Here is a 22,084-nt window from a genome sequence, read left to right on the forward strand (position 1 = left end):
ACAATACTCAGAAACACGAGAACTGCAGTAACTTTGGCTGTTGGCTCATTTTCATAAAACAAAGAAACATCGCCAACAAAATTATATAGTTTTTATTTCACCAAGCAGATTTAGAATAAAAAAGACAATCCACCCAAGTGGATTATTATTGTAAAATTATTTGTACAAAAATATGAACATTTATATATATATATAAAAAAAAAAAATCTTGGAGTTGAAAGAAAAAGTAAAAGATGACAGACGATATAATAAGTATAAATATGGACGACAAATGTTGCAAGTAAAACCTCACTTCTTGATCACATCGGATACAGTTGGGTATGCTAAAAACATGAGGACTAGTTTAAATGTACTATAGAGATAAATATGAGATGCATTATGTGAGATATATGGAATAGAGAAGATGTCCTGCAGGGACTTCATGCAGAAGATACATTTTCCTCATTGGGCTCTGAAAGAGAGGACATGAGATAAAATCTGAGAACTTACCTGGAACAAACTTCCTTTTGCGTGAAGATTTATTTTGTTCCTATGCAACAACATGACAGTTAGTAAAATGTCACTCAACCAATACAATTTCTTGGCCTCTGTCAGGATGTTTCATGATGTACATTTTGTAAATATGTAACATGCGTGTATGTAGAAAAATGACATTTAAGAGGCAAGTTAGATGTTTCCTGTTAGAACAATGTTTTTCTTTGTCTTACCTGTCCAAGTTCGATAAACGGGAAGCTGGAGTGCAGGGTGTGCGATCTCCACACACACTCTCAAACGCGTCCTCTCGTTTTCTCTGGGACCCCTCTTCAGGTTGACTCTGTTGATGTGCAGCGCGCCCGGGTCACCCTCTCTTTCTTTGTCACTGTCCTCGTCCAGCTCTGACAGCGTGTCCTCGTCCCTGCCGATGTTGTTATTCCCTCCGTCCACTTTCTCATCGATGTACTCTATCCCCTCAGCATCAGGGTCTGTGACTGCCGCTTTTGTTTCTGTGAAGTGACACGGGTAAAAAGGTAAACCAGCCCAAATATTCACATAGTAACGCAGAAATAAAAACAAAACCTTTACATTTCATGGCAGAGAAAATAGCAACACTGCATGAGACAGTTTGCACAAGGTTATTTGAATCTGGTTCCTCCACCAAGATGCATCAGAGAGGCCACAGAGTGGAGTGTACAACAACTTATTTGCACACAGGTACACTGCTAAGGATATGAATCGAGTTTCCACACAAGGCAAATTATATTTCAAAGCTACAACTGTAGATCATGTTTGCCTGCCTGAAAATTTCAAGCAGATTGTAGGTGGAGAAAGTTTAAGTAATGATGGAATTGAAACCTCCACTTCCTTGAAAATGTAAGGGAATATTCCAACAATTAATTATTGTGCTTTGCTATAAAAAGTAGGATTATTCAATGGCAACTGGACTTGCTTGAGATTCCTGAAGAGGTTTCACTACTCATTCAAAAAGGACTTCTTTAGACAGGTCTAATGTCTCAGGGACTTCAAGCAAGTCCAGTAGACTTCTGATAACCGTTAGATAGACAAGGAGCTGGATGAGCGAGAGTCTTCACAGACAATAAAAATCAGGAGTGTTGCAAGAGACAGAACAACAAAAGAATCGTAAAAATTAAGACTCAGGCGATGTCAGGATATTCAGATTTTTTGTGGTTTAAGCGCCAACATGTTTAGTTTCTCCAAAATGTCACTCAGATATTTCTTAACACTTGATTGTGTTCAGTTTCTTTTGAAAAACCAACGAAAGAAACTGAGAGTTGGCTATCCACTAGCCAATGACTGACTATATTTTCGCAAGTTCAGGAGACCCGTTCATAGTTACCTTCTGTTCCACACAGAAGGTAACTATGAACGGGTCTCCTGAACTTGCTGTTGATCTAAAAATGAAGACATGTGGGTCAAGTACTTATTGCATGTCCATTCTTCCGTCTCTCTGGCTGTTTGCTTGTCGGACTTGGCACGCTTGTAGACATCTCCAGGGCGCACACACTCCTCAGCTCCCTCTGTCCGTCATCTCCTATCTCCTCTGTCTCACTGGATACCAGCGGTGACAGAGTGTATCCTCCTGCCGCCCAGAGTAATTCGGCCTTCGGGTGACCTCCCTTCAGCAGGAGGGAGAACACGCCGACGCCTTCACTGCTCCAACACACCGAGATCGACGGAGGAATTGACGGAGCAACTGAGGAGGAGGAATACAGACAGAAAGTGAGTGAAGATATATAATAATATAAAAGTCAAAGTGTCCATAATAATTCATACCGATGTCAGCATTTCTCCAGTGTCTCTCAATAGGCTCGTGGAGAGAAGAGTGCTCCACTCTACAAATAATCCCTCCTCTTTTGTCCTTTTTCTCCTCGTTTGTTGCCCGTCTCTTCAGAGTGGCTGTCGCCCTGTACAGTCTGGTATGAGTCTGTATGGGGCCCCACACCTCTCCTCCCTCTATCACCTCGTCCTCTCTGTCATCCTCCTGTCCCTCTCTGAGCTTCAGCCAAGTGACTGTTATGTTTGGAGGGAAGAATTCTGTGATTTCACATCCCAGAGTTGAAGTCTGATCAGAAGAATGGGTGGAGCGGACGATTTCGGACACACATGGCATCTTGATGAAGCCTGGTTGGGATAAATAGGATATTTAATCTTTGACTTCTCAACAAACAGTACAGCCTTTATTGTAATGTCATTCTTACCTCTGGTCTCGCAGGTGACCGGTTGCTTCAGGGCAATGTGGTGGACACTGACCCACACTTTAGTGGCTCCCTTCTCCAGTTCACTCCGGGGAAGTTTACACTGGCTGAAGGCTGAAAAGAATCCCTCAGCGTTTGGCCGAGGAGAGGACGAGGCCTGGGAGGCCACAGGGCTGAGCTCACCGCCCTGGCAGAACCAGCGGAAGGTGATAACATCTGGATGGAAATGTGATGCTCGGACTGTCAGGCTGATCACATCTGGAAGACAGGAAGTGAAAAGATGTAGCCTTTTCCAATTAGGAATGTGTAAAATGCATTGGAATACAATTAAAGAATAACCTGTTTCCTTACCCGAGTCATTTTGTGTCTCGGCCAGCTGTATTTCTGATACCTCTGGAGCAGCTGAGGGACAACCCAAAAAGTTTCTTTTGTAGAAATTATGAAAAATATGCAGCCTTGATGCAAAGTAAATAAGAGGGGGAAAAAAAAGTCTTACACAGAATAGTAAACTTCTCTGACACCCTCTCCTCCACGATCTTGTCCTTGCCTGCGTAGGACACCTGACACTTAAACACTGCACCCTTGTGGATCGAAATCTGGGGGATGAAGGTGAGCGAGGAGATCAGCTGCTGAGTGCCATTTCCAGATGAATGGAGCGGCCCTTGAGTGTGCAGCTTGTAGTAACCCATCTCGCCTCTGGAGGACAGCAGAGGCCCTTTCTCTGATGCTGGTGAGGTGAGAGTTAAACCGTAGGGTAGATGGATGGTTGTTAGAGTGTTATAGAGGCAGTTAAAATTAGTTTTGGAAGTTCCTGTTGCGTAAGTTTATAAATTGTTAGCAGTTAAAAGTGTTACAGAGAAAACAGGGTGTGTTTTAGAAGTTGTTGCAACACAAACAAAAGATAATTGTTCACTCATGTATTATCATAATTATATATGTAAATCTAAACATTTCATTTCCTATTTCTTCTGTTTATTAACCCAGAAACATATAGGCACTATATACTATAAAATGTACTATAAAAGAATAGTTCAACATTTTCATTTGAGAGATATCACTCGTATGCCTGTGCAATACATATGTTTAACTGTTCCTTTAAGGTTGGAAAATCCTCATTTTTCTCACTGTCTGACAAATCATTCATATTCTGAATCAGTTTGTTCTGCGGTTTCCCCTTTTACACCAGGGTAATATTCACAGGAAAAATGTGTTTCCCCAAAACCCAGCGTGGCATATGTGACAGCTTTGCAAACTTTGACTGCCACTACAATTTAAAATCTGTGCGTTTCAACACTATTTTGCAGCACAGCTTGAGTTTATAGTGACTGACACAGGTCAGTGGGGTTTAAGAGGCAAACAATTAGCATATAAGCTCTTGTACCTGTTAGTGAGGTGTCAGAGATGGGAGTGTCATTGAGAAACCATGCAGTCTGGACTCGGTCCACCCGCCTGCCTTCGATGCTCACTGACACCCTGCCCTTCTGACCTACTATCACACGTGGAGGGAGGATGATCCCTGACACACTGAGGGACTTCTTTTTCTCTGAGTGAGGTGAGACAGAGGGAATAAAAAGAGTTGGTGAGAAAAAGGACATGTAAAAAAAAAGAAGATATGTAACTGATGATGGTTTAAAAGTAAAATAATGCATCTTTACGTGCATATGTTTAAATTATCTGCGGATTTGCTGGTATAACATGTTGGTCAGGATGATTTATTTTCGGCTTTTCTCCCATTTTCATATTGATTGTAAACTAGGGATGAGGGTCACAAATAGACTTTGCCTCATATGAATGGCTGCAACACCAGGTTCAGACTCACCATCTCTTCTCCTCCAGGAAAAGCCGAAACAAAGCAGGAAGACCAGCACTATAGAAATGCACATCATAGCCACGGATGCTTTGGCTGATTTATTCAACACCAGAGCCTCATCTGCAAGGAAGCAGAAGGAGGAAATTAATTGAAAGAAAGAATGAACACATGACAGTGACTGAGCATTAAAAACAGGAAAAAAACAGGACAGAACAGGATGCAAAATAAGTCAAATTGCCTTCAAAAGTTGCACTTTGTACACAATTTATGCCTATTAAGCAGCCTTTCTGCAGTCTTTTTTTTTTTTTTTTTTTTTTTTTTTAATTCCTTGGATGATTTACATTGTTGTAATATTTTCGGTCTAACAATCACATTAAAACCGTACCCTGAGGATCCACTTTTTCCAGATATGCCGAGCCACTGACAGGAATCACTACCGCAGGCTGGTTTACTGCACACTCCACCTTCCCACCTTGCCCCCTCTGCTCGGGGCTTAACGTGTAATAACGTCTGGTTCTATAGGTCCCATCTGGGTTCTGCTCGGTGACGGGGGGCTCTGGGAGGGCTGTCTCATTTTGAAACCAAGACACAGACACATCTTCAGGGTAGAAACTCTCCAGGTCACAGTAGAGAGTGAGAGGAGTGTTTCTGGAGCTCGACGGCACGACAGACAGTCTGATAGATGGCAGATCTGAGGAGGACATTCAGGAAATAATTATAACCTTTAGCCTCATAAAGGCTTTGTAGTACATAAAAACCCCAAATATGTCACAGTTTGTACTATAATGACAGCGGTGGTTTTACATGAAAAAAATAATGTGATTAGGCACTGAAGTCACTTTTGAATATGCAAATGTGCAAAGAACTGCGACGTGCCATATGCGATAGATTTCTAATGGATGAAACATTAAAAGGAGGCATGATTGAGCAGGGATGTTTTATTTTGTAAACTGGCTGTTGCTGTGACTCCTCTAGTCTTATTTATGTCTTTATTTACATGAGTGTTTCTTTACATATAAAGTGGGACAGTGAGATCCGATCACAAGTGCACACTTGAGACACATGTTAATGCCAGGTGTGAACAGGGCCCCCTTTGAGTCACTCACAGGTGATGTTGAGTTGGAAGTCCAGCTCCTGACCGCTGCCACTGTGGGACACTTTGCAGCCAAAGGTCATATTCTGGTGCTCGCGGGAGGGGTAGACTGTCAGGTTGCCCACAGCTGAGTAGAACCCATCTGGAGTCAGTTCACCTTCAACCTGGTAGGGAGACTGAATCACTTGCCCATCTCTGGTCCAGGAGAAAGAGACAGGAGGAGGGTAGAAACCATCTGCACGGCATTTAAGCTGGTTCTCTGTTTCTAACACCACCCACTGCTGTGGAATTGAAAGTGTGGGGGAGGCTAGAAAAGGGGAAAAAACAAAAAGGACAAAAAAAGTCCAGGTTTGTTTTTTTGTATTTTAGGTTCAAATGAAGCACAAATCAGACTACAGGATGTAAACAAAGGCGTACCCAGGATACTGAATGTAACATTACTGGAGTGCAGAGTTGTGGACTGGTAGCCGACTGTGCATTTGTACACCCCCTGCAGGTCGAGACTGGCTTTGAGGATGGTCAGAGAAAAGTCCCCACTGGAGAAATCTGTGGTGTTCCAGCTGAATCCCTCCTTTATTTGCGGTGCTGCTTTTCCAAATGAGGCGACAACAGTGCTGTTACTTATCCATGTGACATTGATTGAAGACGCATCTGTTACTGATGCAGGGAGAGTCACATTGCAGGGAAGGGTCGCATTTGTATTTGGGCTGGCCTGAATTTCACTGGAAGACACTGAAAACAGGAAGAGAAAGTTTAGATGGAGAGACATTAAAGAGCCATCACTGAACAGCACTTATCGATGCTCCTTACTGAAACATGAATCTCTATACAATGACTGAAGAGTGTGCGTGAACTTCTGGTGAAATGTACCTTTTTTTCTATTTGGTTAGGTTTGACCTTAAACTAGTTTCTTTTGAAAATACAGCTCTCTCAATACAAAGAACAGCTAAATGTTTATATTTAAGTTTACTAAATGTTTTCAATGAAACACATTTTGAAGAAGTGTCATGACCTGAGTGAAACCAACATCTATTGTGCAAAACTTGAAGCCATTCCATCCTTAAAAAGAAAAAAAACCATCACAATGTTCCTCATTTTCACAGAATTAAACAAAGTATAACACACAACAGACACACACTGCTCAACCTGTTGACACTGTTTAATCAAAGTGACCAAAGCTCCCCTGAAGTCATTCTCCTGTTTTTGATGACATTAATGTTATAATGAATATTGTTAGATCACCACAAGAGTAAAGTGAAAGTAAACATCTGTCCCAGGCTGAACAAAAAAAACAAAACAAATCCACCAGTCCCGTTTATTTTTTGTTAACCTGACACTTCATAACCCTGAATGAGCAGTGAGAAGGAATAGAGTCAGAGATTTGAGTTTCATGAAATCCAATTTTTTTCTTTTGATGCCTAATAGTAAATAAGTAATCTCAGTATACCTGCATGAATCAGCGTAAACATAAAGCCTTTCCAACAGGTCCGACCAACTAATCCAGCTTAATTAGTAACTACTACAATAAATACTTGTTCGCAGGTATAGCACCGAGCAGTGGAAAACTTTCTTTGGTGTGAAGTGTTTATGTTGCACTTCATGTGAAGTGTGATGGATCATAGGAGGCTGACAAGGACAAGAATGAGGGTGAATAGATATGACTAATGTTTAATAGACGTCTATTTTTGACAATACAAATACAAAGAGTCAAAACTAGCTCAAGGGCTAATATCACACTAGTCCATTTAAAAAGTTATTTATAATGCTACATTTAATATAGATCAACAATTTAGACTGTTTAAAGTTATTCAAAACACTCAGATCAGAGCAGAGCATTTGAGCCTAAGTTATTAAAATTTAGTTGAAAAAATGTCATCTCAGTTACAGGACATTTTTCATTGCTTGTTTCCATGGTAATGATAATCATTTCATACACAGTGAAGAATGTCAAACTGTACATAAAGTATAATTTTACCTTTTTCACAGCTTTGAGCAAAAACCTTAATCATTATTCTCAGTGCATGTGAACATTCTTAGGGGGGATGACGAGACTAAAATCTCTGTACGTTCAATTTTATAGTTCAATATTATGTTGTTATATGTCATTGTGTATGTCTGTGTGTGTGTGTGTGTGTGTGTGTGTGTGTGTGTGTGTGTGTGTGTGTGTGTGTGTTAACACTTCAAATTTTCAAGAAATTCAATTTTAAGACATTTTTTTTATAATAACTGAATAATAATAATAATGTGCAGTTTTGACTGAATCACAAATTACAGAACTCTATAACAAAGATGCAAAAATCATATAAATCCAATATTAGCAGTGTGCAGTCCCATTCATTGATTTGCATCATTGGTCACAATATCTTTAAAGCAGGAGAAAAAGCAACAGCACAATCAATTTTATATATATAAAAAAGAAAGAAACAAATCACTAATGTTTCACTTACGTGTTGTCATATAGCCCTGTCTTACCATGAATCAACAAAGTAAACGTCAGGTGCATGTTACCTCTAAAATGTATGATCAACATGTGCTATCTGTACTTTAACGCTCGCCTGGTAAACCACTACAAGATCTAGACAAACTAACAATTAGTTTCTAGAGTTTTAACTGACAAGCATCGCTGCTTCAAGAGTTCAATCTGAGCTCACTATCAATATGTTCGATTCAAACCGAGTCATTTCTTAGAGAAACATCAACGCAGTGAGTGTAACGACACAATACTCACCATTGTTTATGAGAGTCAGGAGCACAACATGGACGAGGACTTTACACTGCATGGCTAGGCTAGTCTTGAGACCAAGTTCTTATCATCAGGTCGTTATCCCGTCTTATATAGAGCCATGAGGTGACAGTGGGCGTGTTTGTCCTGCCATTTGGGAGACAAGAAATATTGTTGCTGGGCCTCACAGGAGTGAAAGGAGGCCCTTGATATGTGTATATCCTCTTAAATAAGCGAGCCTTGAAGTGTAACAGCGTAAGAAGGGTGAGTGAGGAAAAAAAGAGGGAGATGTTCAGGGACACACAAGTGGGGGCACTGGTCACTTAAAATTCAGACAGGCCTGTGGCCAAGGTTTTGGGGCTACTTTACATTGGTGCAGTGTTGCCATGAACAAACAGAGAGAGTAATCCCACTGAGCTTATGTGGGCAAACACTCAGGCGAGACTACAACTCTTTTCTATCCGGGGAAAAGTTAGTGTGGCGTTACATTTTGCAGAGAAAAAGAGCTTCTCTTTTCTCTCTCTGTGTTCTGTGTCTTCAGTCCCTTCCTGCTATGATTGGTGCCTCTGATATAGTTAATGTTTAGCCAGAATAAGTTCTCAATGTCTGAAAGAAAATGTGTTTTCTGTTTCATCCCCCTCTGAATATTCATCAACCTAATTACCCGTTTAAATTGTTTGACCTTGCACTTTCATTGATCTTAACACACTTCAGTCAGGGTTCATTTCTGTATTGATTTGCAGGTTGTCTGTGTCACCAAGGTGAAGTATTGTCTCTTGTTACCTTTCTGCTTTGTCACTTCAGCTGGAAATAAAAGTGACCTAAAAAGAAAATGATTTATGTGTTCCCTGTCCTTGTTTGCCTTCGGTACCTGTGCTCACATACGGCTCTTTCTGATTGAACATTGTGTTTTCTCTTCTTTCTTTGTCTGACACTCTCGTTGCTTTCATCAGGCTGAAAGATTGAGTGAATCAAGAGGTTCAGAGAAAACGAGGTACCTGTGTGTTTGATGGGAGTCACACCAGCTGATTGAAGGAATGAGGTTACTTGACTATTGTGAGGTTGAGTTCATGGTCTAGATTCTTTAACTCAAATGACATCAGCAAAATCTTTTGTGCTGATTTCCTTACTGTTGCTGGAGGGCAGATTTTAATTTTTAGCAAGAAAGGGAAATTAATTAAAAAAAAATGTCAGCCTACTCCTTTAAAAAAAAAGAAAAATCTGAGATTGTGAATAGTGCAATCTTCTTTATAAAGAAAAATAAATAAAAGCTACAATTATGGCCTGGCAGTAGTATTCCTTTGCAAACCTGTCAAGTTGCAGTTTACAACCATTTCTGACCAGAGTCATGGAGTAAAGATTTTGAAGGAATTCGTCCAATAAATCAGATTTTGATTTAACAAAGTTGCAGCCCTGACAGGACACAATGCTTCAAATATGGATGTTGCTATAGATGCTTCACATACGTCATCAATCCAATAGAAGATCTATACAATCAGCACAGTTTCAAGGTGAACACCCAAGATAAGTGTCACCAGTTCAGTGTCTGACCAAATGTGAAATTTTGTCCAATCTCCATTTATGTTCCTGTTAAATAATGGCCAGAAAAGTGTTTATGCAGAACATTAAAATGTCTGTGAAGTTGACCTTTGACCTTTTGGATACAAAATGTCATCACTTCATCATTTTTATCCTACAAGACATTTGTGTGAAAAATGGTCATAACTAGCAAATTAATTCTTGAGTTATGGTCACAAATGTGTTTTGTGAAGTCTTTTACCTTTAAAAATACCTCAAATCTGATTAGTGTATCCTTAAGCCGGAGTGAACGTTTGTGAGTTTAAAAAAAAAAATCCCTTGATCTTTCCGAGATATCACATCCATGAGCATGGGACAGACAGACAACCTGAAAACTTGATGCCTTTAATGTCTTTTTTGGTGTCAAATGTGGCCAAACATTTGACACCAAAAAAGACATTAAAAAGGTAAAAGTCAGCTACTGCACCTTTATCAGCTGCAACACTAAAACGATGCTTATGCGTTAATAATTAATTATACATTTTTGTAATGTTATTGTGGAACATTAGAAAGAAAACAGAACTTTCCAGAAACCAAATCAAACATCACAGACAAAAGACACTGTGTATAGTATGTGTGCTTGCTCATAACTGAATGCAACAGCTGAGTTATTATGAAAACATTCTTTTATGTGCAGATATGGAGAGAAACAGGTTTGAGTTGGGAGTGGTTGTTCTACAAAAATAGTGCACATTACTTCCTGCAGATTAACATGGGGAAAAAGCTGTATGTTAAAGACCGTCTCTGTTTATTGAAGGCAAAACTTTAGTGATGTGCAGTATGGCAGCCTGGGCTGTGTGTATACTCTTGATGTGCACCGTCCTCATTGGGCAAGGTGAGCTTTTATTACCATTACTGTATTTACAGTACTACAACCTAAATGTCCTCTTTTGAAGCTTATTTAGTAGTTTTTGTTAATAGAATTACAGACTTTTTATATTCTACTTCATGGTCATTTACTGTGGTGCCGTTTTCCTACACAGAACTATTAATTGATATGTTTTACATTGGAGGTAATAATGAATTCTTAAACCACTGAGAGGTTTGTTGTCAAGTAGGTGCTGTTGGCTTCAGCTGGTTTAAAGAGGTTTGTGTTTGTTTGGTTTAATCATTCAACTCTTACATGACTCTAAACAAATCATATGTAATATTAAAACATGGAGATTGATTTATTGATGACATAAATATAAATGTTAATGTAAATACAGATGCCCTGCATTAAATCGGTTTAACTTCTGTTATTAACTATAAACTATTTTACCAAACAATATAATAGTAGCTGTGCAGTGCTTTAACAATGATGTTACAAAATAAAATATGAATGTGATATGCTGTATATGATGTACTGTACAGTCAGAGAAAGCTGGGACAGTGGTGCTACCTTATGGCTGCAGTTACACATCTGCTACACTATTTAACCCGTGTGGTAAGAATATCCCAAAGGATACAGATGCCAGTAACTCTTTCATCTCTTATTCCGACAGGATCGAAGGCTCAGGGTAAGCAGTATCATTTTATACAATCCCTACAGCCATGTCAATGCTCTTAATGATGTGCATACTCAGATGATCTACTGAACATGAACAACTATGATGAAACATTTGTAGTTTTGCATGCGTGTCGGAATAACTACGCTGCATACTTACACAGTTGTCTCTGCTCTGTCAGACTGTGGAGTGGCACCTCTGAACACAAGGATCGCAGGTGGCGAGAACACCATAGCTGGATCGTGGCCCTGGCAGGTTAGCATACACCTCACTGCCATTGGCGCTCACATCTGTGGAGGGACCCTCATCAGTGACCAGTGGGTACTCACTGCAGCCCACTGCATTGTAACGTAAGACATACTCCTCAGATCTCATTCCATTTCTTACATTTCTCGCTCAAACATTAGAAATCTTACTGGAGTTTTGAAACTTTTCTTCCACCCAGAAAGCTCCCATACCGGTTACTATCCTTCCTCAACTCAAAAAGAGACCCCTGAACCAGAGAGATGTTTAATTTTTCTCCTGGAAATGTTCATTAAAGTATGACTGTCATGTCTATGGACTGTCAGATTGCAATGAAAAGAAGAAAGTTAACATATAGAGTCCGAATACACAAAGGGCTAAAAAATAAGGGTAAGATGCATAACATTAAACCGATGACAGAGAAGCTAAAGCCTCCTAAATAATATAATCAGCAGCCACACTACTAAAAAGACTACATAGATGCTCTAACAATGGTATCCAAGTAGAAACTTTCCACTATTTGCTTGGCCTGCCTGTTACAGGGCTGGATGCAAAAATATATTTTACAAAAATATATTTTGCATCAGCACACATAATGCCATCATATCATGTTGCAATACACGGAATGAAATTAAAATACCACCACATTCAGACCAGTCACCGTGACTACTATAACAGTAATGTGACCAACTGATCCTGGTGCATTGCTGGATAACTAATCTAATCAGTGGTGCTTTGTAAATACTGCTGGATATTGTTCAGACTGCTGTAGTAGAAACTCTTCCTTTCATTCTAGCTCTCAGTCTTTCACACTTTACGCTTTGTTACAAAACTGGTCAGATATTTTCTAAAATGTATAGATGCAAGGTATTCACATGCAGAAGATGTAAAGCTACACAACACGGAACATCCGTACTCTGTAGACAGGAAGTGGAAAGACAAAAACGGTGGCACTTCCTTGGTACTGAAATGTAAGGACAGTACAACTAAAATCAATGAGTGCTGTTGTGTCAGAGTTGACTGCCTGAACAAATATTTGCTGTATTTCTTGACCGATCCAGCTAGGCTTGTGCCAAGCCTTGCACAGACTTTTGGCAATTTAAGTCTGACTCCACCAAACAGTGTACAGTTTGGGTCAGCTCAGGTTTTATTTTGTCTCACTCTTCTTCCGTGTTTGGGGGAAAAACAAGAGTATACTGCACAAGAGTGGTGCACTGGTTTCTCTTTTTTCCAAAAATTATTATCCGACTCTCACAATAGAGACGGACAAGAAATATGTGGAAAGAGAGCAGGCGAATGACAAAGATCGAGCCAGATGGGACTCAAACTGAGGACTCCCTGCTGACAGCTTTCACACCCACATACACACCGTAAACATCCAAATATTTAATTTCAGGCAACATGTTGGCAACTTCATCCCAATAAGTTAAACTAATTGATACTACACTGATTCAACAAACATAAACCACCCTCATCACATTATGCATCACGTTGTTTTTTTTGTTTTTTTATAAAAAATAAATAAATACAGAAACTCAACCAGTGCATGGACTGTCTACCTGGGCAGAGAGACTCAGGCAGGCCCTAATGTTAATGAGGTGAAGCACACCCTGTCCAAGGTCATTGTCCATCCCAACTACAATGACACACTTTTCAACAACGACATTGCCCTGATGAAGCTCAGCAGCCCCGTCACTTTCACCGACTACATCCGGCCTGTCTGCCTGGCGAGTAACTCCAGCCTGTTCTACAACTCCACCCTCTGCTGGGCCACCGGCTGGGGCAAACTTGGAAGGGACGGTGAGTAGCCCCTCAGGTCGTACCATTAACCATTTCAGACATTTCACCCCGTACAACATGAAAGAGAACAGCGGAGCTAACAGTTGCCAAGGTTAACAATTAGGTTTACTAATATACACAAATTTAAAAAAAACAAACCCAACACCACTAGTCAGGATGGAGGGTTGCACTCACACCTATGCAAAAGGTTTGTGAAATATCACGCATACACACACACCTACCTCAAGTGTGAGGTGCAAACAATGCACAACCATGCAAAGGAAGGAATGGCTTCTCTGCATAGGCCCTGGGTTGATCAGGTCCACGACCCCCTCCGCCCCCTGCCACAGATAAAGTTCTGGCCTACAAGACAGACACAAGTGTTAGGATGGGGAGAGGTGGAATATAGGCACATTTTCTACATTAAAAACAAGTGAAGCAACAAAATATTTCAAGATAAAACTGAGGTTAAAAACAAAACAGTCTGTCATTAAGTGAGTTAAATCCACTCTCACTTGGGGCAGAAACAAGAATTCACCCTTTTTTTTTGTTTTTAATTAATCTCATACAACCCATGCAGTGTGGTGACCACATGGATGAAGGGCAGTGTCCTTTCATCTTGAGGGTTTGCCTGGTACACAGCATATATAGAGGAGCATTAACAAGCTACACCTGGTGCCTGTTGGAACACTGATCAGGCTTACTTAAGGTGACTGATCTTTAAGGTGGTCCAGCTAGCCCCACTCCATCTCCTTTGTCACATATTTTCCTTACTGTTCCTTATAGCTTCAGTTTATCATAAAAACGTTTTTAAAAGTGGAGGCTCATACTTGTCAGCACGTTAGCATGCCAATATTAATTAAGTAGGCTACTGCTGAGGCTAATGGGGATTTGCGTGAATGAATGTCCTGTTAAAGCATGAATGTCTGGAGCAAATTACATCACAATCCATTAGATAGTTGTTGAGACATTTCTCTAAAAACCATGAAAGCTTCATGGTGCTGCTAAAATTCTGGAGATCATCAAATTCACTCACTCGAGACTGAGTGTTCAGTGTGAAGACTCTGGACCAAAGTGGTGGACCAGCCAAATGTCAGATAAATGAAAAAAAAACCACACAAAAAAACATCTGCTCGCATGATGCCTGTCATTTTGTAAGACAGAAATCTGTTAGCTCATAAATACTTTTACTGAATTACTGAAACTGCATGACAGGAAACTGATCTTATATTCTCTCCTCCACAGAGCCTTTGCCAGCTTCTTCTGCACTACAAGAGGTTCAGATCCCCGTCATTGGAAACAAGCAGTGCGAGTGCAATTACCTCCCAAACAAAGAAGCAAACATCACTGACAATATGATTTGTGCGGGGCAAGAGAATAAAGGAGCATGTCAGGTGAAAGCAATACCACGTTTTTGTAGCCTAATATTTTAAGCAGCAGTTTGGACTACTTTTGAAGTGTTTCCTTACATGACTTACTAATATATTTTACATACAGTTGAAATACTTAGATCCTTCATTACAACTATTTGTGTTATGGCTTGTCTTTTCCAGGGGGACTCCGGCGGCCCTTTGCAATGCAAACAAGGCGCATTGTGGATTCAGGCTGGCATTACCAGTTTTGGAGTACCTTGTGCCCAGGCTGGCTTCCCTGAGGTCTACGCCCGAGTGTCTGAATTCCAGACCTGGATGGTAGATCAAGCGGCGGAGGCAAAGTTTAGCTTTGTAACATTCACTGCTAATGGCGCTGACCAAGACGGCAGCTTCGTGTGTCGCAGCACAATCTCTGCAAATTCAACCAAGCTTGCAGCTGAGCTTGCATTGGTTGTTCTATTAATGACAATGTTGCTGCTTCACGTTTTAGCTCCATAAAACAGTTCAGCGCTAACAAGTTCTTCTGTTTCACTCTGTTTGATCAAAATTTAACATAAATGTAGCACAATGATGGTTGTAGTTGAGTTGAGTGCAATGGGCTTGCACAAGGCTAAAAGTGAAGCCAGAAAATGTTTTGGCTCATATGCCAGGTGAGAAGTTTTCACTCAAGCCAGTGGCTGCCGTTGTTGAGCCCGATGTGCATTTCTTCTTCATACACTTTGTGCTAAAAACAAAACAAAAAAGGAAGCAACCAAAGTGTCAATTTAAACACTGACGTCTTATCTTTGAGGGAAGTTTGTGGTTTAGATGTAAAAACAAACCACAAATTTCCCTTGTAACACATTTGCAAAATCTTCTATTTTTTAAGCTTTCTTATATTTTTAGGCTTTCTTATATTTCTTATATTTTATATATATGATATATATGATATATATTTTATATTTATATTTTATAGTTTTTACTGCTATTTTACTGCTATTTTATTGCTTTTCTATTGTTCTGTTACTATCTATTGCTTCTGCATGCTGCTGTAGCGAAAACATTTCCCCTCAGGGATTAATAAAGTAACTACCTAACCTAACCTAACCTTATAAAGTCTTGCACATTTTATTGTTTTACTTTTAATTAGTAAAATGCTGAAACCTTATGTATTTTTTTTATTTTTTTGTTTTGTTCTTTTGTGGATCATACTCCTTCTGTCAGTGTCACTGTCTCTGTGGCTCTAGCTTGTCATTGTTTTTTTCACGTGAACTTGACATTATTTTGTGCATTAGGAAGTCAACCCGAAAATAGAATTAGAAAAGGAAGTGAAGCAGATAAGCTCAAATACTTTATTTCTTGGTACCAGTATAAGTCACATACTGCACTTGGTGGAAATGGACCAATGAAAATAGTACATGTTGTGTAAAAACAGTGTGGGAAACTTCACCTGAAAAAAAGGTGTTTAAAAATAAAAGTTTAGGGAATGGAGGCAGAACATTTTTCAGAATGTCCTAACTGTCCTGCTGCGACAACCTGAAGGAAAGTTGTTTTTCCATCTTTTACTATTGCTTTCTACCAAGATGCTGTAAAAGTGCTGTTACTGTGGTTAATAGTGGAGAGAGTGACATTTTCCATGGTGATGTAATGATGGTGGGAAGAAGGTGGAAAGAGTGTCCATGCTTAATAAGCATGATTAGCCACGAACAGTGAGTCTCCACCAGCAGTGCTGCTTCCGGAGGAAACATATTTGCCCTGGCAGGCCAGGTTGTTAGCCTGCAAGAGAAGAAAAGGGACAATATTATTGAATGGGACACTGGAAGAATAAGTTTGATGCTAACAATCCCCAGGGTTCTCTCACATCTAATCGATACTTTCACATTTTATATCATAATTTGTATTAATATTCACACATACCAGAGCTCTCTTGATGTACTCCTCTTGGCATGCCTTTCCATTCTCCTTCTTGCCGCCCCAGGCTTTGAGGGCAGAGGCCTGCAGGGCACGGCCGTACGAGAAGGTCACGGCCCAGGGCCTGTGCAGTGGGCACATGTTCATGGCGTTCAGGTTGATGGAGGCCTCCTCCTCACTCTGTCCACCAGACAGGAAGGTAATGCCTGTACCGCAAGAATAAAATAGTCATGCAATGCACTTCTGTCAACAGCTGAGTCAACGTCATGCAGATTATTCAATCAAGAATTTGATAAAACTTTGTGTTGGTAAAGCTTCCAAATGTGTCAACAACAGAGAGTCATGTGCATCCAGCTCACCAGGAACTGCAGGGGGCACAGTGCGGCGCAGGGCAGTAACAGTTGACATGGCAATCTCCTGGTTGCTGTACTTGTGTGAGCAGGAGTGTCCGGCAGTGACCATGTTGGGCTTGAGCAGGGTGCCCTCCAGGTAGACGTGGTGGTCGGACAGGGCCTTGTAAACGGCAGCCAGGACCTTCTCAGTGATGTACTGGGTGCGCTTCAGGTCGTGGTCGCCGTCGGGGAGAATCTCAGGCTCCACAATGGGGACGATGCCGTGCTGAGGAGGGCACAGACAAGAGGAGTGTGTTAGCACTATAGGCAGCTATCAAAAACAAGCTATAAATAAGGAGGCAGGAAATACGAATGCAGTCTATGTTTCTTATTACTGCACATCAAAAAATTCTAATACTTCTCCATTATTGTCCAAGTTGCTGTGCAAACTTTACAATAATATATTTCTGTGCAGAAATTTTTGCATTTGGCTGCTTGTTCTCAGGTTTTCTAAGTATGAATACATTATCATATTTAATCCACCCACACAGGAAGTCTGCTGCAAGATAGCATTAATTGCATAAATACAAATCAATAACAGTCTCTAAGGCAGCTGTTTGTGATGATACATCGATTGCAAGTGGACTCACAAATACTTTGATGTGTATGTGAACTGATATTTGTGTGAGTCGCTACACAGGGTGCTGACAGGGCATGTTTTTCTACCGATAACCTACACACTGTACATAGATCTTTCCCTGCCTGGAAGCTTGTAAAATTCTTGGAAAATCTACAAAGAATTCACTCGGATTTCAGCATCTATCTGTTGTGTCTTACCATCTGGCAGATGCTGGCATAGCGAGCCAGGACATTGGCGTTCTCCAGGATGGCCAGCTTTGAGGGAGTAGTGGGGGTGATCTTCAGAACGGAGCGCCACTTGGCAAAGTCAGCACCATCCTTCTTGTACTGGGCGCAACGCTCATAGAGTCCATCAAGACCTGTTCAGGGGGAGAGGAGATGAGCTAGACAATAATATTTAAGGATGTTGATATTCCTTTCATGTCTTTAAGTCATTTCTGCGCTCACCCTGAGTTGTTGTCTCGCCGTTGGTTCCGGCCAGGGGGACAACACCTTTGTCAACCTTGATGCCCACCACCATGCCTCTTTCTTTGAGGTACTGTGGGAAGGACTTGCCATCGTCGGTCTTCTGGTACATGGTCTCATGGAAGAGGATGACGCCACCGATGCAAGGGTTGACGCGGTCGTCAGCGGTGAAGAGGAGCTGGCGGTACAGCCTCCTGTTCTCCTCAGTGTTCTCAGCATTGATGCTCTGGAAGCGCTTGGCCACACTGCCTGGATGAAAACATGGGATAGACGAAATAAAAATCTGTCTTTCAATTTAGCTGGTGTATTCGTGTGAGCACTGGAGGACATCCTAATAATAAAAAAAAAATTCAGTTTATTTCTAAGAACACAGGTCCTTATAGTTCTTTGCTGAATCATGACATTTTACCACATTATCTTTGTTCTTTGTTTTGTGCAACATTTTTTTAGGTCTCTGTAATTTTGTTTTTCACATCAGCTGCATGAGGAAGAACGCTCTGACATCAAAGACTTCTGAACCGACCAGAAACCAACCCTGACTTAATGCATCGGTTTGTGAGCTGCTTTTCTGAAGCCTCGAGTTCAGATTTCTTCCTTCGCCATCTTACTGTTCTGGACCCAGAGGTGACCATATTTGGATGAGCTGGGATGGAACGAGCGGTGATCTGACTCCTGACGTGCACCCCAGGCCTATCAATAAAAGAGCCCCGCCCTCAGTTTTCAATATGTTGTGTTTAATGTTTTGATTTGTGGCCAAGTACCTGCAACATCTAATTAAAGTTGAGTTAATCATATTTATTGTTTTTTTTTTTTTTTTTACTTTTCACAGCATTACACAAAAGTATGTATCAACATTCCTACCAGGGGTTATTTGTGTTGCATCATCCTCTGTTCCACAATGTAATTTTGCAATGTTTCTTTCATCTGTTTTGTTTATATGCTAAGCAACAGGTAATTTATTTATTCCAATTTATTTGCAATGGCTAATGTTTGTGTGTGTGTGTGTGCACAATATGGCATTATTTTAGTATTCAACAACTGCAGCTCAGCCAAATTGTAATATTATTGTTAATTTAGAGAAAACCTGAGTATCATGTTTTAGCTTTTAAGACACATGATCATGTGTCTAAAATGCTGAAACAAATGCAAAAATACCCTGAGGAACAGAAGTTGGCCCTAAAGTGTGTGTGTGTGTGTGTGTGTGTGTGTGTGTGTGTGTGTGTGTGTGTGTGTGTGTGTGTGTGGTGTGTGGGTGTGGGTGGGTGGGTGGGGAGGGGGGTTGATCTCCATGGCAACAAAGCAACCCTTTAAGCAGTACATGGGCCGGGCCTGGGCCAGCAGCACATTCTTAATCTGATATCAGTATATGGGCCAGAGCTGGGCCAAAAGTTTTGGGATTAGTTCCTCATCACAAATATAGAGTACATAGCAGCTCTGCTGTGTGTGTTATAAATTGTTGGCAGCCTATTGTACTTCCTGATCAGAAGAGTGTTGACTCCAAAATGAATGAAATTTATTTACCTGTGGACTCGTCTGCGGCGAGGATTCCCTTGCCGGGAGCGACGATCCTCTGAGCAATATCACTGAGCTCCTTCTTCTGCTCAGGAGTGAGGAAGGGATATGCGTGAGGCATCTTGACTCTGGATAAGAGGAGGAAAACAATACGATTTCAGAAAATAAGGAAATATTTGGTTTGCTAAAAGAGAGGACAGGAGGCAACAATTTCACTCTCAAATCTGTAAAGTTGAATTTGCACAACTATAATGTGGTTGTGGTCTTTTGGTGTAAACATAGTAAGCTGCAAAGAGGGCAGGAAATTAGATTGGCTGTGGGAGGAAGTAGTGAAAAAAGAGTGTGACAAGAAGGCCTTCCTGTCTGTCCATATTCTGTTGACTAATCCAACCACCTGGTGCCACAACCGTCTAACTGCGGTTGTTGCAGCAGTAGTTTATGAGCTGGGATTACACACTATTTCACAGGCACAATGTACAGTCCCACAGGGGATCCAGTGTCAGAGAGCACTTAACCCTCCTCTCCCTCACCCTCCATGCATCTGACCACCCTTGAGAAATCACGACAAGCATGCGGGTGACCTATTCCATTTTCTAACCTCTTATCCCTGACCTTTCCATTCCTCTTTCCCTGGTCTGCTATCACACATGCCCTCCCTCTTCCCCCGTTCATGCCCTCACTATCAATAGGTTGGACTAAAAATAAACAGTGTACTACTGCATTGCACAAGGCAATGAAAGCACCAGCAAGAAGGGATTTCATAGAAGAGAATTGTGCAGCTTCACACTCTATTGTTCAGGAGTCATACCACCCTGCAGGAAGATTCATCAGCACATAGTCTGGAAAAATGTGGATGGTTTTAAACCAGAGCTTAGTCACACAACTGAGTCACCACTGACCATGGAAACTTTTCATCACTTAAAAATAAGGTGTTGTAACGACGTGTGACGCACTGGAGATAAGCTAAACTTCTCAGTCATGACAATTAGTGTTTAGTATATGTGAAGATATGTAATGCTGAGGGAGAATTATCATGCATGGTTTAGAGTAGAGTGCAAGTGAAGCAGTTCATTACTGACTAGTGGGTATAAAAAAAACAGAGTTATTTCAGGTTGTTTTAGTATCTGGTGTTCTCAGCACAGTCATTTGTAATGCAGAAATGAGGCTGTAGGTTAACTGTGACACTGCTATTGGTCTTGCTCATCTCATGTAGATATAAATAGTCACAGAAACCAGCTTGTCATGGCTATAAGAGTATGTGGAACATTAACTCAATACTATATATGGGAATTGCCATTCACCTCATGCTTTATACAATCAAAAATATTCAGCAGGTAACACACAAATCCAGTTAGAGAAAGGGTAAATCTCACAGTTGTCCATTAAATTTTCTTTTCTTTTTTACCTTTGAGTTTGGGAGGAGAGCTGAGAGAAGAGAGAGGGAGGGAGAAGATCCGGCTTTCGTCTGCGACACTCCTGCAGCCCGCTGGCCCTTGTATTTATCCTCCCATTGTGACCCCTCACATTTCAGCTGCCCGGCTATAAAAAGAACAGGACGCAACCAGAGATGGCTTGTGACATTCAGGCAGACTGGGGCTGGAGTAACATGCTGGGGAGCAGCCAGTGAAAGGGCAAAGAGTGTTTCAGTGAATGGCAGAGAATCCGATGGAGTGAGGGACAGCCATGGTGGGATGCATGGGGGGAAGAAAGTGTTGTATAAGGTATGGTATCAGTAGATTGGTGGAATAGTGGAAGATCCAGATATATTAAATATAAATATAGTGAATTAGTCTCACTTCGATGTTCCCTATATTAAAAAAATATTCTGCCCCTTTCAAGCGCATCTCTGCACCCTTTACACACTATACACACTTTACACCCCAGTTTAAGCCATTTTTATGACAGTATGAGGCATTCAAAAGTGTAGATCTTGTACAATATTTAACTGCAGTCAATTTAAAATCTCATCACCCAGAGGTCATCTTTAAGGGTATGTGGAGGAAGATAACTTTGGGGTATATGTAGTTTGCATTAATAGCACACGCACGCATCCACATGCACGCACGCATCCACATGCACGCACGCATGCACGCACGCATGCACATGCACGCACGCACGCACGCACGCACTCACACACACACACACACACACACACACACACACACACACACACACACACACACACACACACACACACACACAGAGGCCTTGAGAGCATGTGACTCCATTGCTAACCTGCCCTTAGAAACCCAAACCAGACACTGCAACATGGTGCGGTGGTCCTTAACCTTTTCACAACCTTTCTCGATCGTCTTTGCTTGGCAGGAAGAGGTAGATCACAAACCATGGTGAAGGTTGTACGTGTTGTGCAGTCGAGTTGTACAACATTTTACTTTCAGTACATTTTCTCACACTCAGATCAAAGCAGAAAAAACGTATTTCAAAAGTTGTACACATTTTACAACTCT

General features: G+C 41.0%; 3 protein-coding genes across 6 annotated transcripts; 1 reads left to right on the forward strand and 2 right to left on the reverse strand.

Moving 5' to 3' along the window:
- Positions 1 to 77: 77 nt before the first annotated feature.
- Positions 78 to 15,347, reverse strand: LOC138202017 (uncharacterized). 4 transcript variants are annotated; one of them, XM_069155667.1, is made up of 15 exons: positions 13,648 to 15,347; positions 11,543 to 11,673; positions 8,325 to 8,465; positions 6,014 to 6,328; positions 5,610 to 5,903; positions 4,889 to 5,194; positions 4,513 to 4,623; positions 4,075 to 4,236; positions 3,190 to 3,420; positions 3,045 to 3,095; positions 2,697 to 2,951; positions 2,272 to 2,619; positions 1,919 to 2,191; positions 708 to 983; positions 78 to 451 (listed from the first exon to the last, which is right to left on the reverse strand). In XM_069155667.1, exons 3-15 carry the CDS (start codon positions 8,374 to 8,376, stop codon positions 420 to 422), a joined length of 2,706 nt encoding a protein of 901 aa, XP_069011768.1. In that variant the 5' UTR covers positions 8,377 to 8,465; positions 11,543 to 11,673; positions 13,648 to 15,347; the 3' UTR covers positions 78 to 419. The 4 variants fall into 4 exon arrangements, with proteins under 4 accessions (XP_069011768.1, XP_069011765.1, XP_069011766.1 ...); XM_069155664.1 differs by having other exon boundaries at positions 3,190 to 3,504; XM_069155665.1 differs by having other exon boundaries at positions 3,190 to 3,504; positions 11,543 to 11,721.
- On the forward strand, positions 10,668 to 15,864 carry LOC138202019 (chymotrypsin-like protease CTRL-1). Its single transcript, XM_069155669.1, has 6 exons — positions 10,668 to 10,731; positions 11,381 to 11,395; positions 11,565 to 11,733; positions 13,158 to 13,426; positions 14,651 to 14,799; positions 14,959 to 15,864. The coding sequence occupies exons 1-6, from the start codon at positions 10,668 to 10,670 to the stop codon at positions 15,274 to 15,276; spliced, it is 984 nt and encodes a 327-aa protein (XP_069011770.1). The 3' UTR covers positions 15,277 to 15,864.
- A 231-nt stretch (positions 15,865 to 16,095) lies between these two features.
- aldoab (aldolase a, fructose-bisphosphate, b) lies at positions 16,096 to 21,130 on the reverse strand. The gene is made up of 7 exons (XM_069155668.1): positions 21,022 to 21,130; positions 19,626 to 19,744; positions 18,087 to 18,353; positions 17,838 to 17,998; positions 17,028 to 17,286; positions 16,675 to 16,874; positions 16,096 to 16,533 (listed from the first exon to the last, which is right to left on the reverse strand). The coding sequence occupies exons 2-7, from the start codon at positions 19,735 to 19,737 to the stop codon at positions 16,441 to 16,443; spliced, it is 1,092 nt and encodes a 363-aa protein (XP_069011769.1). The 5' UTR covers positions 19,738 to 19,744; positions 21,022 to 21,130; the 3' UTR covers positions 16,096 to 16,440.
- Between the last annotated feature and the right edge of the window lie 954 nt (positions 21,131 to 22,084).

Source organism: Embiotoca jacksoni, unplaced genomic scaffold (genome assembly GCF_022577435.1).
Source record: "Embiotoca jacksoni isolate LCO1_2020_lvr unplaced genomic scaffold, fEmbJac1.0.p SCAF_20, whole genome shotgun sequence".
Taxonomy (NCBI): domain Eukaryota; kingdom Metazoa; phylum Chordata; class Actinopteri; family Embiotocidae; genus Embiotoca; species Embiotoca jacksoni.

Excerpts from the sequence above, each read along its gene's own strand:
- LOC138202017 (XM_069155664.1), bottom strand. The coding sequence starts at position 8,376 with ATGCAGTGTAAAGTCCTCGTCCATGTTGTGCTCCTGACTCTCATAAAC. Across the intron at positions 5,904-6,013 it reads TGTTACATTCAGTATCCTGG|CCTCCCCCACACTTTCAATT; the intron begins GTACGCCTTTGT and ends CCCCTTTTCTAG. Across the intron at positions 3,505-4,074 it reads CTCTGACACCTCACTAACAG|GAACTTCCAAAACTAATTTT; the intron begins GTACAAGAGCTT and ends CTTACGCAACAG.
- LOC138202019 (XM_069155669.1), top strand. The coding sequence starts at position 10,668 with ATGTGCAGTATGGCAGCCTGGGCTGTGTGTATACTCTTGATGTGCACC. Across the intron at positions 13,427-14,650 it reads GGGCAAACTTGGAAGGGACG|AGCCTTTGCCAGCTTCTTCT; the intron begins GTGAGTAGCCCC and ends TCTCCTCCACAG. Across the intron at positions 14,800-14,958 it reads AGAATAAAGGAGCATGTCAG|GGGGACTCCGGCGGCCCTTT; the intron begins GTGAAAGCAATA and ends TGTCTTTTCCAG.
- aldoab (XM_069155668.1), bottom strand. The coding sequence starts at position 19,737 with ATGCCTCACGCATATCCCTTCCTCACTCCTGAGCAGAAGAAGGAGCTC. Across the intron at positions 17,999-18,086 it reads CGGCGAGACAACAACTCAGG|GTCTTGATGGACTCTATGAG; the intron begins GTGAGCGCAGAA and ends CCCCCTGAACAG. Across the intron at positions 17,287-17,837 it reads ATGCCAGCATCTGCCAGATG|CACGGCATCGTCCCCATTGT; the intron begins GTAAGACACAAC and ends TGCCCTCCTCAG.